The following is a 17,222-nucleotide window of genomic DNA, read 5'->3' as shown; positions in this document are numbered from 1 at the left end:
ATCCTTCCCTTCCCAATGCTGCGACCCTTTAATCCGGTTCCTCATGCTGTTGTGATTCTTGTTGTTACTTTGTATCTGTAATTTGCTACTGTTGTAAATCATAATCTGTGTTTTCCAGTGGTTTTAGGAGACCCTGGGTAAGGGTTGTGACCCACTGGTTAAGAACCACCGATCTAGACAAGTGGGAGGGCTTGCCTACTTTGTGCCAGGCTCTGGCCATTCCAGCTGGGAACCATTCATCTGCCTGTAGCTCAGAGGAGCCTGCGGCTCAGCTTAGCCACTTGTCCCCGAAAAGGAAACCCAGAGTTTTCTTACCAAAACTAGTGGGGTTTTTCTCCCCTTCTTTCTGGTTCAGAAAACGATTTCACATTTCATTTATTTTATCACGCAGAAATACCACTTTAAATAAAAAGTCTGAAGTAATCAAATGGGAATCAATCTGGCACGGTCTCAGGGCTTCCTGCCTGCAGCCAAGATGTGCTTGCTGGCCCTTTAAATCGGGTTCTCCTTGGGATTGCCGCAGCCTAAGGGGGAGGGCGGGCGGGGAGGGCTAGGGACGTCTGTGGTGAAGATTTCCCTAGCAAAGCTTCTCTCCTTGCAGCCTAGCCAGCCAGCTAGTGACGTCCTCACAGCTCACCCTAGATTTTCCTTTTCCCCAGGAGCCGCTGATTCATCCTGGCTGAAGTCAGCTCGGCAGTGGGGGCCTGGTAGCCCTGCCTCTCAGGCTGCCGCTGGGTGGAGTTCTACTCCGGGGAGGCATCCCCAGCCTCTGTGATGCCTGTGGGTGGGGGTGGGAGGCACCAAGGGAGAAGGGGCAGCGCATCCCAACCTTGTCAGATCTCTGACCAGAAATGCAGGTGGGGAGGACCAGGCTTGGCCAAGGTCAGAGCCAGGGCCCCCAGGGCCTCTTCTCACTCCTCTGGCCCCCTCCTGCAGGTTGCTTCAAGGATGACCGCATCGTCTTCTGGACATGGATGTTCTCGACCTATTTCATGGAGAAGCTGGCTCCCCGGCAGGATGACATGCTTTTCTACGTGCGCAGGAAGCGAGCCTACTCAGGCAGTGAGGGTGCTGCTGATGGGAGGAAGGTGGGTAACCCCCCCACCCCTCCCCTCCCCTCCCCCACAATCCCCCCACCCCCACCGTGCCTGTGCCCTGAACCTCCTGCAGGGCTTCCTTCCCCTCTGCAGCACTCAGGCTGCAGGGGGAAACCATAACTGAGCAGCCAGCATCTGTGTTTTCGCCATGACCCCAAAAGGCAGCGATTGTAGCTTTGAGGAAACTCAGGCTCCGGGCTCTGCTAATGTGGCCAGCCTCTTAGTGAGTAAATGGAGGCTCGGGGATTTGAGCCCCCAGCCCAGGGCACGCCCCAGAGTGGTCAGGGCAGTGGCTGGATGGTAGTGCTGTGATGGTGTTCCAGAAACTACAGAGGGGAATCACTCAGGGCTCTGCTTGATCTCCTGAACTCCTGGCGACTGGGCAGCTAGACAGACCAGGAGACAGGACTGAGAGGTGGAGCCAGACACCTGGGCTGCTTCCTGTGGTTGTGTATGGAGCTCTTGAGACAGATTTTTGCACGTGTTCTTCTCTTTACAGAATTTTCAGTGGTTTATAGAATGTTTAAGTGGTCTACCTGTTAAACATGGGGATACTTTGTTTGCCTTCAAGGACAAAGAGTGGTCAGCTGTGAGAGCTGTTTAGGACTTACATTCTGTCTGGTTTTGTGCTTCCTAAGAGCCCTCTCCTGCCATACAGCTGCACATCTACAGAATGCATTTGCTGTGGGTGGGACACACCTGGGTGCTTGCTGCAAAGGAGGCCTTTGACGCTTTCCTTGCCAGGCTGGTGTGGTGTGGGCCAGCAGGAGCCCAGGGACCACTGGCCAGAGAGAAGAGCCAGAGGAGGACCTGGAAAAGTGGGTGTTGCTGTACTAGGGCCTGGGAGTGACAGAGACAGGTGGGTCCATCTGACAGCTGTCGCTAGTGGCACCAAGGAGAGGCAGGAACCTTCTCAAGAGGGAGACTAGCCCTGGGCTCCTCCGTCCTGCCCCTTACACCCTTCCTGACTGATGGGCACTTCCAGCCCAGCTTCTCTCCTTGATCAGTACTATGGTTGGGGCCCAGACCCAGACATCTCTTACAGATGGTCTGTAAGGGCTGAGGCCCCTGTTAGATACATGGAGGCTGGGATGTTTGGGGTTGATGTGACCAGAAGTGCTGTTGGCATGGATAGGTGCTTGGGAGTCTCTGTGTGCTGCTGAAGTGGCACTAATACACTCTGGGTGTGGGCACTACTCTCACCTGATGCTTACCTCGGGGTGAAGACCCCTGGAGCAGCAGGACTGTGGACCTCACCTCTGGCTCCAGAGGCTCCATCCTGTCAGTCTCAGGACGGGCACCTGTGAGGCACCATCTTTAGGGTGGATCCTGCGTGGCAGATCTGGGAGAGATCAGGATGTCGGGGACAGGTGTGTACTGTGTGTGCCGACTGGAGAGGAAAGTGTGAGATGCGTAGAGGATAGCATGTGGGTGGAAGAGGAGTGCAGAAGGAGTACTCACTCCTTGGGAGATGCAACCCAGGGCCTGAGATGGAGGAGTACAGCGGGAGGACCCCGAGGCTGTGTTGAGGTACTTGTGAACATTTAGTAGGTATTGAGGTCAGTGGGGCCAGCCTGAATCTAATGGGAGCATTGAGTGACAGCCACATGGAAGTTGCTCTTTCCCTAGCACTGACATAGAAATGGCTCAGGCTGGCCTCTGTCTTTGGGAAGCCTTCACTGGGTAGACAGATATAGTGGGGACTACAAAAGAGGTGGCATCTGCATACAGGGCCGTAGGATAGCTGCTCGGGAGACATACCCTGGAGTAGGAATAGGACTTGCATGGTGGGGAGGGAAGCCTGCCTCGTTTGACCCAGGAAATGCTATAACTTGAGTGAGTGACAGTTTGTGACAGTGCCAGCAAAGCACCATGACCTCAGCGTGATAAGTGCAGGGAGAAAGAAGAGCCACCAAGCATCAGTCGAGTGAGACCAAGAAGAACCAGTCTTTCTGCTCAGATGGCTTTGTACAGACGTTGAAAAGCGGGGACCCCTCCTCGCCCCACCCAACACACATCCTATTTATGCTTGGTTGGCCTCCTGCACTTCTGAATGGATTCCAGGGGGGAACGGATGGTATCTGGTGCAGGGCTTGGAAGGCCAGGCCTAGGACCAGGCAAGGCTCACGTCCACCCATACTGGGCATAGTTTCCAGCCCAGGAGTGTATTGTATGTCCTGAATGGAGCAGAACGGAGGTGGGCCCAACCCACCAAGAATCAAGATCCCAGGGCTGCTGAGATGCGCACTCTAGCGTCTGCGCAGTAGGAGTATTCTGCAGCACAATCCTGCTAGTACTGGTTGTCATGGCAACCAACTAGGCTCCCTGCCTAGCAGAAGAGGGTGGGTGGGCAGAGCCAGGACTGCAGTGTGGGTGGGCACTGAGTGCTGGAGTTCCTGTGCTTCCTGTGCCCTGCCCCAGGATCACCTTGGGGATCCAGACCTGGCTTCAGCTGTATGCCTGGGATTCTCTGCACAGTCTCCTCATGAACCCCCTTGACCAAAACACACCCTGTTCTCAGCAGCCCATTTTGTCTTTGGTGGTGTGGGCACTGGCATCTGTTTGTGTCTTCCTCTATGTGGGTGGCCTCCTATTGACACCCTCAACAGTCCTAGGGTGCAGATTGCACCAAACCCACTTGGAAAACCAGAGCTCAGGAGCTGTGAGGGTCTTTCTCTGCTCCCACACCATCTAGTCCCGTGTTCTCTTCTTTGGTAGCTTTCTTTTGTGTATGAGTCAGGATCTCACTGTGTAGCCCTGGCTGTCCTGGAACTCCAAGTAGACCAGGCTGGTCTCAGACTCAGAGATCTGCCTGCCTCTGTCTCCTGAGTCCTGGGATTAAAGGCGTGTGCCACGACCGCCTGGCCAAGAAGCTTTTCTTGATTGTGAGGTACACACAAAGGTGCCCAGGTTGATGTGCCTCTGCCACTCAGGTGTGTCACCCCTGTCTGAGCCAACATGCAGAGCTGCAGTGTATCTGCTGACTGCTTCTCAGTCATTTATCTGGGACGGTGCTGGTTGACATAGGTGGATGTGATTTTTCAGTCTGGTTGTTGTGTGCTGTTTCTGAGTGTACACGCCGCCCACCTGCACGCCTGTGTGTGGGTGTCTGAGCAGTTCCCTGCGTATTTTGGTGATACGTGGAGCCACCTGTGCCACTATCCCTCTGACCTACCTACCACAGGGGTGCAGTTATGCCATAGGTATTCCCCACCCTGCACTGAGCCAGGAACAGATGAGCACCTGCCTGTGGGGTTCTCCTGCAGGAGTAAACAAGATGAGTATTAAGCACGGAGCAACCAATCAGAGAAGGGGTGTGCAAGCAGGCAGTGTGGTGGCTCCCAACTGAGTTTGATTGATTCCCACAGAAACATAGACAGTGGAGGGTAGGGGTCCCACCCCTGTGGTATATCCTACTGTACAGGATCCCAGCTCAACCACACACACACACACACACACACACACACACACACAGACTCGTGTCCCTGCAGGTGGCCCCAGAGCTGCCCAGCAGGAGGTGACTGTTGTCTCTTGGAGTTGAACCTGCAGGATTGATCCCTCCTGGGCGTAGTTAGGACACAGGGCTCAGGGCCCCTGCAGGACAGGCTGCTTCTGATTTCTTAATGCCTGTCCTGCCTGGATGGAGTACGGGTAGGTGGGGCTCTGATCTCTCTCTCTGATAAGTGTGTGGTATGGTTTGTAGCTTGTTTGATCCTCATCAGTTACAGAGGGATTAATGGTGCCTTCCTTGTAGATAAAAGGTTAATCATTTGTAAAACATGTAGGCTAGCCTCTGCTGCCCAGGGTGAGCCCAGTGGACATTACTGCCATTGGGAGCTTGGGAAATAAGGTCTTCATTATCACAACTTTGAGAGGACAGTGCTTTTCCTATTATACAGGTTAGATAACTAGGGTCCCAAGGAAAAGAGAGATGGTACTAGGGATGGGGGCGGGGTCCTTGCATGGTACCACGAGCCTGGTGCAGTGATTGAGGAGCAGGAAGCCCCTAGAGTCTCACTTGTATTCTGTGCCACAGGCTGAGGCTGAGCCTGAGGTGGAGGTAGAAGTGTACCGGAGAGACTCTAAGAAGCTTCCGGGCCTGGGAGATCCTGACATCGACTGGGAGGAGAGCGTCTGCCTGAACCTCATCCTGCAGAAGGTATGGGGTGGCCATGAGGGGTGCTCATGGCACCGGGTCTTAGGTGGCAGTCCCCCTCTGCCCCGCACTGACTGCGCTCTCTTCCAGCTGGACTACATGGTGACCTGTGCTGTGTGCACGCGTGCCGACGGGGGTGACATCCACATCCATAGGAAGAAATCCCAGGTGAGCCCCTCTCTCCTGCCAGCTTCATGGCTCCTGGAGAGCACACCCTGGCTTCAGACTGACTGAGCATCGACAGCCACTGGCCTGTTTCTGTGGTAGCTCTAGGCCTCCGTCCACACAGAGGCCAGCTTCTCAGCCCTTCCGTCTGCTTTCTTTCAGCAAGTGTTTGCCTCCCCCAGCAAACACCCCATGGACAGCAAAGGAGAAGAGTCCAAGATGAGCTACCCCAACATCTTCTTCATGATTGACAGCTTTGAGGAGGTGAGCGCTTACCATGGGCTACTCTTCTCTTCCTCTCCCCTGGGGTGGGGGTGGGGGGCCAGGCTGAGGACCTGCAAAGTCTTCCAGGAGACACAGGCAACTCCTAGGAGCAGGAAAGAGTGGATGGCAGCCAGTGGGGCTCCCCGCTTCAGTGGTTGACACAGACAAAGCATGTGCTTGCTCTAAGCCTAGGTTTACTCATCTGTGCGGTGAGTGTCATGACCTCGTGACCTACTTAGGTGTCAGGATTGATGACCCGAGGACTGGTGAGTGGGAAGTGAGTGGGAGTATACTGCCTGACCAGGAGTCATTCGCTGCTCTGGGAATGGCTGCTTCCACCAGCTCAGGGTGTTAGAGAGGACGGACCTTCAGCTTTATGGCCAAGCCTTTGTTTCAAGATTGGGAAAATGTACCCCGGATACATTAATTCACTGATGGCAGGAGGGTGTGGGGGCAGTGCCAGCCTCTTCCTGCTCTGTTTCTCTTCCAAGGCTGGTGTGGTGTGTGTGTGTGTGTGTGTGTGTGTGTGTGTGTGTGTGTGATCCTAGTGCTTGCTCAGAGACAGCCATTGTTCTTGGAGGTCCTGTGAAGGTGGGCATGGTTCTCCGGGTCCCCACAGGTATGGCATCTGGAAACACCTGAGGCTCAGGTAGTGAGGGGTCCCCCGGCTCACACTGCAGGTGTGTTTGCTCTGACTCTCTCACCGTGAAGCTCACACCTGCATGTCAGATATGGGAGCAGCAGCTCAGAAAGGCAGCAGAATGTGGTCACACTGCCTGTGTCCAGTTAGCGTGGCAGTCACATTAGTTTTGGACAGCTGAGCTCAGAGCAAAGTGGGCTTGACTGGGCTGTGACGAAGGAGATCCCCAAGTGTCCCTATAATCCTTGTAGCTTGACCGACATTAGCAAGTCAGATGAGGGTCTAGCCTGTGGCTCAGTGTGGGGGCAGGGTCTCTTCCTCCAGTCCCAGCCCCCTGCTGCTGCACAGCCCTGCCCCACCATGAGGCTGTTCCTACCTGTGGCAAGGGCTGAAGGTAGGGGGTGGACAGTGGGTGACTGTGGGCCGGTGCCTGACCTCTTCTGTGTCCTCGTCTATACGTGGTCCCTGTTCTCTTTGTCCTTTCTCTTGCCTCCTTTGTCCTCCCCATCTCTTCCTCTTGTTTCTTCTCAGCCCTCTGTCTTGAGAATTTTAACCTTATCTACCTCAGGCTGACCTCAGCATCTCCATCCTTCTGCCTCGGCCTCTTTAGTTCCAGGATTACAAGTTGCCCCACACTCGATGATTAGCGCCCTCCCCCTCAGCCAGGTCAGGGTGTGGTTTGGGTGGGTAGCACTGATGTTTGATGATTTTGACATCTCTGTCTCTTCGTCCCCGCCTTCAGGTGTTCAGTGACATGACAGTGGGGGAAGGAGAGATGGTCTGCGTTGAACTGGTGGCCAGTGACAAAACCAACACGTTCCAAGGTGTCATCTTTCAGGGCTCCATCCGCTATGAGGCGCTCAAGAAGGTGTATGACAACCGTGTAAGTGCAGGGTCCTCCCCAGGCCCACATGGATGCGGTCGCCCCACATCAGCCACTCCTGGGAACCCACAGTCTCCATTACGCTCTCTCTTTCATCCCAGTCCACCTATGTCCATCTGAGGTGCAGGTGGGGACTCCTCCTTCCTCCTGTGTCCCTGTGAGGTGCCAGCCAGTGGCACGTTGGCTCTCCCTTACCGCCGCCACCTTGCTGTCTGTGGCCTAGTAGTAGAGAACTAACCCTTGATGGATCAGCTGCAGAGGGAGTCTTGATGCTCTGGGCACTCTCCAGCTGGACCTGTCCGGCCTGAGGTGGAGTAGCAGCTGCTCAGGCCCTGGCCTGGAGTATGGTGTTCAGGGCAGTGAGACAGCCTGGACTACATGCCTTACCGAACTGCTTGTCGGGCACACTGTGTTCCCTGTGGCTTAGACTCGAGATGGCCTCAGAGACGGTACTACCGTGTCTTGAGAGAGAGGACCTGTGAAGTCAGTCCCCGGTTCTGACCGAGGCCATGTCTTACCTACCACAGGTGAGTGTGGCTGCCCGCATGGCCCAGAAGATGTCGTTTGGCTTCTACAAGTACAACAACATGGAGTTTGTGCGCATGAAGGGGCCTCAGGGCAAGGGCCATGCAGAGATGGCGGTCAGCCGAGTGTCCACTGGTGACACATCCCCCTGTGGGACTGAAGATTCAAGCCCAGCTTCGCCCATGCATGAGCGGGTAAGGGCTGCACGGCTGGGGGAGGGGCCTCCTATCCCTTGAGTTCACTTCCTGTGGTTCCCCCACCCCACAGACCCCAGGTGCGGGAGCTCGCACTGGCTGACCTCCACTGCTGGTGTGGAGGCTGAGGCTCAGAGAGGAGGTGCCTTGGTTGAGGTTACCCAGTAGGTTCATACCCAGCCATGGCTGGTTCCCAGAGCCTCTGCTGCCTCAGGCCGAGTCTTAGGGCCTGCGAGCAGAAGACATTGACTAGGAGCTGTGGCCACAGAAGCCATTCTGTAGTGAGCCAGATTGACCCCCATGTTGTTGCACAAGGTCAGCAGCGAGCACAGGACTCCCGTTGGGCCTGCTCATTTGTTTAGGGCATTCTGTTTCTTAGCAGCAGCCCAAAGGCAGGTGGGAGGGTTCTGTCCCCGCTGCACTCTGAGGGCTCAGCGTAGGACCTCAAGCTCTGTGTCTCTGAGCTCCCTCATTGCCTAGTGGGAATCTGAGGTCAGCGGCCATGTCGAGACCCCAGGCGCAGGCGTGAGAGGGGCTCTGGCCATGGACTCAGTGTTCAGATGCCACTCAGAGTGCTCTGTGCGGCCATCAGCCCCTGTCCCAGAGACTGGCCAGCCCCGTGCTGGGCTCTCCTGCTCGGTGTCCACCTTGCACCAATCTCTTTCTGAGCTTCTGTTTTTCACCGAGAAGTGAGGCGCGAACCTGCTGCTGCAGTGTGGGGGCTCCAGGGCACCACTCACCACTTAATGCCTTGCATGGCCCTGTGAGGTGTCCCAAGTGGCAGCCACAGTGGTTCCTTCTGCATCTGATGAGAAGCGACTCCAGGCGGACGGTGCCTGCCTGACTGGCTGTTCTCCTGTGTGCCTCCTTTTCTTTCTTTTGAATCATTTACAGTTAGTGTGTTTTATAAGCCCAACAAAACCAAGAAGTGCCGGGGTTTTGTAAAGCGTGGGGCACTTCAGGAAGGGGCCCTCTTGCTTTTGGAATGGAGGAGGTAGCTTGGATTCCGAGCTCCCAGGTGACAGCCAGGTTGTGCCCAGTTCTGTGTGACACTTGGATACTGAAGTGTGTGCAAATATGGCCCAGGCTGACACTGCTGGGTGCCCTCTGCTGAGTGCCCACAGATGAGTCCCTAGACTCACCCACATCTCCATTTTCCTCATCCGCCGCGAGGGATGCGGTGGCCCTAACCATTCCCTTCAGGGCAGAGAGGTTGTGGAGCCCTGGAGTCGTGAGGTCGCACAGGACCCAAGCCCACGGCCTGTGTACGCATTGTTGCTTGTCTTCTTGTCCTCAGGGGTCACTTGTAACCAGTGTACAAGAAATGCAGACTGTGTGTATTGTGGTTTCTGGTATTTGTTTTTTTATCTTTTGAAAACTTCCCTGGCTTGAGGGAGGACCGTCTGGAGCCCAGCAGCCGCCGGGACTTTGGTGGATGTCGGAGCTATGACGGGGAGGCCGATGGGGCTCTGAAGTCTCGGTCCCAGCTCATCTTGCTGCTCTGATTCTTGTTTGCATGGGGAGGATGGAGGGGATGGGCCAAGTTCCCTATGCCTGGAACGCCCTTCCCCCCCTTCTTCACCTGGCGAACTCCTACTCGTCCTTCAAGACCCAGCTCAAGCGGCAACCTCCTCCAGGAAGCCTACTCTGATTTCACAGGCTGTCTGTCCCTTCTTCCGTTGTGCTTCCATGTCCTGTGCTTCCCTTTCTCTGTCTCAGCGACCAGCATGCATTCTGTGGTTGTCACTTGAGTCTGTCACCCCCAGCAGACTGTGAGCTCCTTGAGGGCAAGGGACCTATGTCTTGTGCCTGTCTGTGCCCAGCTCCCTCTCCAGTGAGTGTGGAGATTGTTGGTGGCCAGGACTGAATGTGCTTGGAAGGGAGGGGAGAGACGGGCAGAGAGAGGCTTAGCCTGGGCACTTGTGAAAGGGGCTGGGTGCAAGAGGGAAGGGCCCAGGGGCTAACCTGGGGTGTTGTCCCAGTGGCGTTAGGCAGGTCAAGGCTTCTGTTTGTGTGTCCTCTGCTCAGATGTCAAATAAGCATCATGAGCTGCTGTTGCGGGGACATAGTTGTGCTTGAACCCACCCACACCTGTCACCTGGCATTTGCACAGCCCCTGTTTTGTGCTGAGATGGGGAAGAGGGGCCCCTCTGTCAGGTTTGTCGGCAGCCCGCTCCCTCCTTAGGCAGGCCTGGCTGCTGGGCGTGTGGCTACCCTCCAGCGTCCAGCGTCTCCTCAGCCAGGACAGCTGACCCTCAGGCCAGGGTCAGCAACTATAAGCAGCCCCTGCTGGCTGGCTTTGTAGGCGGGATCCAAGCGGGCCTGGGGCCTCATGGCAGAGTCTGTTCCTGCTACTTTTGTGACTCGGGCTCCTTGTTTTCCAGGTGACCTCCTTTAGCACCCCGCCCACCCCAGAGCGAAACAACCGGCCTGCCTTCTTCTCCCCGTCCCTCAAGAGGAAGGTGCCGCGGAACCGCATCGCAGAGATGAAGAAATCACACTCAGCCAACGACAGTGAGGAGTTCTTCCGAGAGGACGATGGTGGAGGTGCGACCTTCCCCTGTGCTCCTGTAGAGGGATGCCCCCCCCCACCCCCCCCCACCCCCGCTCTGGCTCAGGCTCGTCCGCGTGCTCGTCTGCGTGCTCGTCCGCGTGCTCGTCCGCGTGCTCGTCCGTGTGCTCGCTGGCCCTGGCAGCCAGTCTTTCGCCCAGTGGCACTGAGGGGGCCACGCACACCAGCCGTAGAGTGCTGGGCCCAGGACTGGGTGAAGCTGTGTGAGGACGAGGCAGGGGCCTGCCTCCGAGAGCTCTGTTCTCAGGCTGCCCACCCACCTCATGCTCAGGGCCTCTGTTCTTCCTCTTTTGCTTCTTGGGCCAGCTTTGCTCATTCTAGAACCTTCTGTCCTGGGTAAACCTCACAGCTTCTCTGTTGCTTCTGTCTCCTGGTCTCCCATGAGTCACCAGGCTCACAGATCCTTCACTGTGCCCCACCCCCCTCTGCTTTCACCCACTCACCTTCCTTCCCAGTGGTTTGCATCACTGTCAGTGAGTTGCGCTGCCATGGGACAGCACTCCTCAGTCTTGGGCCAGGGAGGCGGGGGGTTGATGGGCAAACTCTCCACTCTATCAGTCTTGTGGAAAGTGGACTTTGGGGATCGGGTGGCTCTCAGAACTGAGTTGGGAGTTTCCTGGGGCAATGTCCAGCATCCCCATCCTCAGCAAAGGCTTGGATGTGCCAGTTCCATGTGTGTGCAGAGGGCATGCAGGAGGGAAGGCTCCCTGGGCTGACCTGGGAGTGCTCCGGCCAGGCCCAGGGAGAGGAGGGCCCCAGCAGACAGGAGGCTGAGGGCCTGGGAGCCAGGCTGGGGGGTTGGGCAGTGGTGAGGAACATCTGTGAACATCAGTCTAGAGGAGTTATGCCTTGTTGCTACCTCCCCCATGCTCCCTGACCCACACTGGGATACTAACCCTCTCCTCTCCTCTCCAGCCGACCTGCACAATGCCACCAACCTGCGGTCTCGGTCCCTGTCCGGCACAGGACGGTCCCTGGTCGGGTCCTGGCTGAAGCTTAACAGAGCTGATGGAAACTTCCTTCTCTATGCACACTTGACCTACGTCACGTTGCCGCTGCACCGGATCTTAACAGGTACACAAGGGCAGAGCCCCGCAGAGCCTCCCTGGCCCGTAGCCAGTGGCTTCCCTCCGCATGGACCCCTGTGGTCCTCACTGGCCTCTGAGTGAGCAGCTGGGCGTTGCCCTGGAGTCTCTGTGGTGGTCTTGTTTTGGTCTCTGCATCTGTGCTTCTCCGTTGCTGGCATGGGAGGGTAGGGCGTTGATGGTGACTGCAGCCTGTGAGGTCCTATCAGAAACGGTGGGTGTGTGTGGTGGCTGTGGCTCCCTCCCAAGAGTGTCCTCACCCTGCCTGCCTCCCTCCTGTCACCCTAGATATCCTGGAAGTACGTCAGAAACCCATCTTGATGACCTAGTGTGTGTGGAGCCTGCACAGAGCCCCGGCCCTGCCTGGCCCTGGGAATGCTGCCAAGTGCCTACCTGTCACCGCCAACCGGGGTCTTCTGTGACAAGCCAGCACCGGAGCTACAGCCAGGCAGGGCCACTCGACTCCCGGGGCCAGGGCCGACTCCATGAACACCAGCCCAAACTGAAGTGCCTCGTCCTCCTCCCTCGCTGGCTCTGCTCCCGCCCTGTGCCCGCGCTCCGCCCCCTCTGCCTATCTGAGAGCCTTCTGCTCCCAAAGAGGGCCAGAAGACACCACGAGATCACAGAGAGCGTGAGGGGCTGCCAGCTTCCAGAATGTTCTTAGACCACCCGACCTCGGCTCCCGTACCCCTGCTGGGGCTCTGAGCCAGGCCACTGTCCACGCATCCTACACAAAGCCAGTTGAAGATTTTGTAATGCAGTACTGACGAACTTCAGCTCCAGAGTTGGTCCCAACGTGTTCTCCCATAGTTCTTGTCACAGTGGGTCCCAGCTGGGGGTCAGGGGACATGAGCTGTTTGTCAGCTGGGAATACCTCGCCCTATGCCCAGCTCCAGAACGGGTCTCAACCTCCAGCTGGGCAGACAGGCCCCGATCCCCCAGAATGGCCTTTGCTTCCATCCAAAGAACACCGCCAACACACACACCTCCGACCCCGAGACGTCCTGTGTCGATCTCGGCTCTCCGGAGGGATGCAGAATTCAGTTCTGAAGAAAAGTGGGAGGGTACTTCTGCTGAGGGATGTCTGACGGGGACCGGGGTGGAGTCCTCCCGGGAAGGTTGTAGGCAGAACCACCCTGGGGCCAGAGTTTAGAGCGAGGCTGGTGCTGTCCCCTTTGCCCCGTGCTGTGGTCAGCATGCTGGTCTCGTCGTCTGGCTTCCTAGGCAGAGGAGACCAGGCTTCTCATGAATCTGCATTGTCCTCGGTGGGTGCAAGTGGCCATGAGTATCATCAGCCCAAGCCTCACCCTGGCAGTGCTCTAACTGAGGCCTCCTCTACTCAACTGGAATACACTGGAAGCTGGGCCTCCTGTTGCTTTTGCATTTAGTGCCCAGATCCAGAGAACTCAGCTGTGTATGCAGAGCTCAGCCCCTCTGGGCTAGAGAGCAGGTACAGGAGCGTGGCTCCTGTCTGCCTCCATTCCTTGGTCTCTGGGAGTGGGCACTACTTTGGGGCTTTCTTCAGATTTTGTATGTTGTTATTAAAAGCGAGCTATTGCATTTCATTCTGCCTCAGTTTGCCCACCTGTAAAATGGGGCTGATACCACCTACCTCACTGAAGTCTCCAGGGTTCAAGTGTATGGCTGGGTCAGGGTTTGCTCACCTGTCATTCTGCATAGCTCGGGTGGGTCTTAGGAGTGGCCGTTAGGTGGCAAGGAAGCTTGCTTCTCTCTCCTGCCTGCTCTGAAGTAACTCCTTCCAAAGGGATGGATGGGTAGTGTGTGAGCTTAGACACTGGTACTGTACTAGAACCTGGGTCCTGATTCTAATCCAACCATCAAAGCAGTTTCACATCCTGTCCCGGAATGCCAGAGTACCTCAGGCTATTTATGGCTGTGGTCCTCCGGTCTAGGATAGCCATTTCTCCTGTAGGGTGTGTGAATGCTGTCCCTACAGTTGTTTCTAGGGAGGTAACAGAACCTGCCACTTCAGGAACCTGGCCATTCTGTGGTCTGAACACTCTGGCTTTCTATCTTAGGGGAAATAGGGCCAAGCTTGGCTTTTGTGGAAGACTGAGGCAGTCCAGGGCTCATTGTAATTCCGTGGCTTCTCTTCTGGGGGCTCCCTCTACCAGAGCTCTGCCACGATCTCTTGGCTGGGCTGTGAGTACAAGCCCTTCCCAGGCTGTAGGAAGGGACAGAGTGTGCCACGCACTTGTTTCTGTGTGGCACGTGGAGCAGACTGATGCCTGCTTAGGTACCACATTTCCTCTGTAGAGCAGGAAAGCACCCCAGAGACACAGTACAGCGAGCAGCAGGAGGCAAGCTTGGTCCAAGCCCCAGCCTGTGGTCTGAACTACATGTCTGTCCCCGAGTACACAGCCAGACATTTATTTGGTCACAATTCCCCTTTATCCAGAAGGCACCTTTGAGTTTCAAACATGTTCAGAGGCCCTTGAGAACTGGGTTAGAATTCTGACATTGGAGGGCCAGACATGATGACACATCCTAGCACTGGGACTGAGGCAGGAAGGATAGTTTCTGGACAGCCTAAGCTACTTAGCAAGACCCTGTCTCAAAGTAACAAATGATAGAAGCACCCAGAATCTTTCTGGGGTTGACAGTTTCACTTCTGGGACCAGGGACATGTCTGTCCTTACACCACACAGGGTGACAAGCAGCAGCTAGAATTCAAATGCAGCTGTGTACTGAGGGAACTTAGGTGTCAGACTTTAAGACACTAAGAACCAAGTGGCTCAGTCTGTGTCCCTTGGAGGAGGCAGCACTCCTGATGCTTCAGGGAACGTCCATCTTGCCTCCTGGGATCTTGCTGGCATCCTGCCTGCCTACAGCGAGGCAGCCCAGGCTCAGTTCCCCTCAAAGGATTATTATTGAAAACACAGGCAAAAAATAAGCAAGGCATGGTGACAGCCTGGTCTACATCATACAGGACAGCCAAGGCTACATAGTGAGACTCTGGATCAAAAAAAAATTATTTTTCATTATGACATCCCATCCCCTGTGTATTTAATTGGTCCAGCAGGCGTGTGTGTGTGTGTGTGTGGTCATTAAGTGATTTTAAATTTCTGGCCAAAATTGGATGTATTGAGGTCCTTTTCCTTTCCCACTTTAAAATCTGAGTATCTTAACATCACACAGCTTCCCTGCTTACGTTCCTCACCTCTGTATCATTAAGTAGGACTGTCCCTATGGGCACAGCCACCCTAAAAAGCAAATATAACACCCAAAAGGGACAAGAATGCACAGGCACCATGGGTTCACGAGCTTCTCAGAAGTCGCTGACCCTGGCGAGGCAGGTCCGGCCTCATGTGACTAGGCCTGAACACTGGGGCTGAGGCTGGAGGCCGTATGTTCATCTTGAGCTTGAACCAAAGTAGCCTTTTGGGGCATCTGCATTGGCCCTTCCAGGGAGGTAGCCGGCGTGCTGCCCTGTCCCCCTAGGTGAGCAGTGGTATACCTAAAAGGCCTTCACTGACTAGATACTGACACGAACCTCCAAACCTTTCTCTGAGCCTCTGGGACAAATAGCCACTGTTAGAACATCACACCAGCTAAGTGATTTGACAGCTTGTGGCTGGAGTGGAGATCTGAGTTCTGCAACAGGCAGAGCGCCCCCACAAGTGGAAGCAGCCGTGGAGTTCTGTGTTTATCTATTTCCAAGGTTTCAGGTCATGAGTTGTCAATAGGATTTTTTTGTCAGTTGTTTTTGAGACAGGTCTTCTATAGATCAGGCTGACTTCAAATAGCAGAGGGTGATCTTGAACTAATGAACCTCCCTCCGCCTCCATGTGCTGATGTTACCCGGATTCCACCACCATGCTGGTTTTATGCTGTGCTAGGGTAAAACCCTGGGCTTTGTGTCACTGGGCAAGCTCTCTTCTCAGCTGGGCTGCTCTTTCTTACCTTCTTTTGACTTCATCCCCTTTGTAGATCAGGAAACTTAGATGCAAATAGCAGTTTTCTTTCTTCCAAAAATTATTGTCTGTGGATTTACACCTACAAAAATGTTTTGGTTTTTGCTACTTCAAAACTTGTGATTTCTTTAGAAACCATTTCAATGAAGACACGAGGTAGCCAACACAGAACGTGCCAGTGTGCGGATTGTGAGCAGCTTTCCCATGAACACCCACATCCAACAGAGTCAGCCTCTCGAGGCAGGCTTTGTGGGGGCTGGTGGCTTTATGATTTCATCTTTCTGTGAGACTTTGCTTTATATTTTGGAGACATTTAAAATGAGTTTTCTTTTTAAGTGCCCCCATCTTTACCTGCTTTCTTTTAGTAATACATCTTTCACATTAATACAAACAAACAGTAAAGCAAGGGAATGACCTTGACTTTGATAACATGATGACATGGTATCTATCCTCGGGGGCTGATAGAAGCCATCCCGAATATGGATGGTCTGTGACGACCCTGTGAGGGGGATCGTGACCACCTTAACCAGAAATGTGGGCATTTCCAAAGCTGATCACATGATATATTTTGGGCTCAGTTCTGTGCTCCAATGAAAATATACCCTGGTAGTGTTTGGATTGCAAATTCTCAAAGCTTTTCTAAGAGAACCCCCTAAAAGCCATCGCAGTAGCAGGAAGATGGCTGGACTAGAAGTTGGGACACTAAGTGGGAGTTTAGAAAACATCCTGGGAGGCACCTGACCTTCCTTGTTGCGGAGTGCCTCTGCAATGGGGGCCACTGAGCACAGGGGGAGGGGGTGTGTGAGCACGGGGCGGGGGTGAGCATCTGGCTGGCTCTTTCTAGGGCCTGCAATTATCACGGGTCAGAAATATAGCCTTTTGTGCAAATGGGTTTCTAAAACATGCCAAATGACTTATGTAACAAAGAATAGGTCCTAATATACTGTATACACTAGAGTTAGACCTGCAGTGGAGACAGAGAAAGGGAGTCTGAGAGGACACAGTAAGGATTTAGTCACCACCCTAGAAACAGCAGACCAGGAGGGTTTTTCTGAACTGGTGAGATGGGAAGGAGGCAGTGGCTTGGCAGGTAAACCACGCCCCCTTGCTGTCAGCATCACTGGGTAGCCCTCTAAGTGGCCTGAAGCCTCTGCCCTGGAAGCTGGCTGCAGTGCTGGCTTTGTCTCCCAGCTGCTTTGGGAAGGCAGTTCTGCTCGTCCTGACTCATACATACCTTTAAGGAACCACTGTCCTGGAAGAAAATGTTCCTCAGAAAGGAAGACCTTCCAGAACGTATGTGGAAGAGAGGAATGTAAAATAATGCAGTCTCTGTAGCTCATTGTATATACCCATGTCAACTGGGGACGTCGGACTTTGTGCTTGTTATACGGCAGAAAGCTTGCTTTGGGGATGGGCAATAAAGTTCCTGTTCTTAACAGTGTCACCCACTTGCCTCCTACAACCTCATGTAAGCCAATGGGCCATCAAGACTTTCCTCTATGTGGATGGCTCTTTCATTTTGGAATCTGACTTTAATAAAGCAATTAGGTTGCTCAGTTTGAAATAACCATTGTTTCTAGTGAACTTTAATTATATTTTAAACAATTTTACTCAAGAGACTTAAGCCAATTCCAGAAACCAGTGAAGTCGAGTGATTCAATGGGGGTGATGGAAAAGAGCCACGTCACCCCAGTTTGTCAGGACCT

General features: G+C 54.5%; 1 protein-coding gene across 1 annotated transcript in view; it reads left to right on the top strand.

Moving 5' to 3' along the window:
• The window catches only part of Kiaa0930 (KIAA0930 ortholog), a 43,509-nt gene extending 26,426 nt beyond the window's left edge, over positions 1-17,083 (top strand). Inside the window, exons 2-10 of the mRNA XM_052160416.1 lie at positions 937-1,088; positions 5,134-5,256; positions 5,344-5,421; positions 5,581-5,682; positions 7,065-7,205; positions 7,733-7,924; positions 10,309-10,471; positions 11,412-11,570; positions 11,870-17,083. Coding sequence (XP_052016376.1) covers positions 937-1,088; positions 5,134-5,256; positions 5,344-5,421; positions 5,581-5,682; positions 7,065-7,205; positions 7,733-7,924; positions 10,309-10,471; positions 11,412-11,570; positions 11,870-11,910 — 1,151 coding nt within the window. The 3' untranslated portion in view covers positions 11,911-17,083. The remainder of the gene's footprint in view (positions 1-936; positions 1,089-5,133; positions 5,257-5,343; positions 5,422-5,580; positions 5,683-7,064; positions 7,206-7,732; positions 7,925-10,308; positions 10,472-11,411; positions 11,571-11,869) is intronic.
• Positions 17,084-17,222: the final 139 nt, after the last annotated feature.

This window comes from Apodemus sylvaticus, chromosome 17 (genome assembly GCF_947179515.1).
Source record: "Apodemus sylvaticus chromosome 17, mApoSyl1.1, whole genome shotgun sequence".
In the NCBI taxonomy this organism is placed as follows: Eukaryota; Metazoa; Chordata; class Mammalia; order Rodentia; family Muridae; genus Apodemus; species Apodemus sylvaticus.
This window is presented reverse-complemented; position numbering and strand designations above follow the sequence as displayed.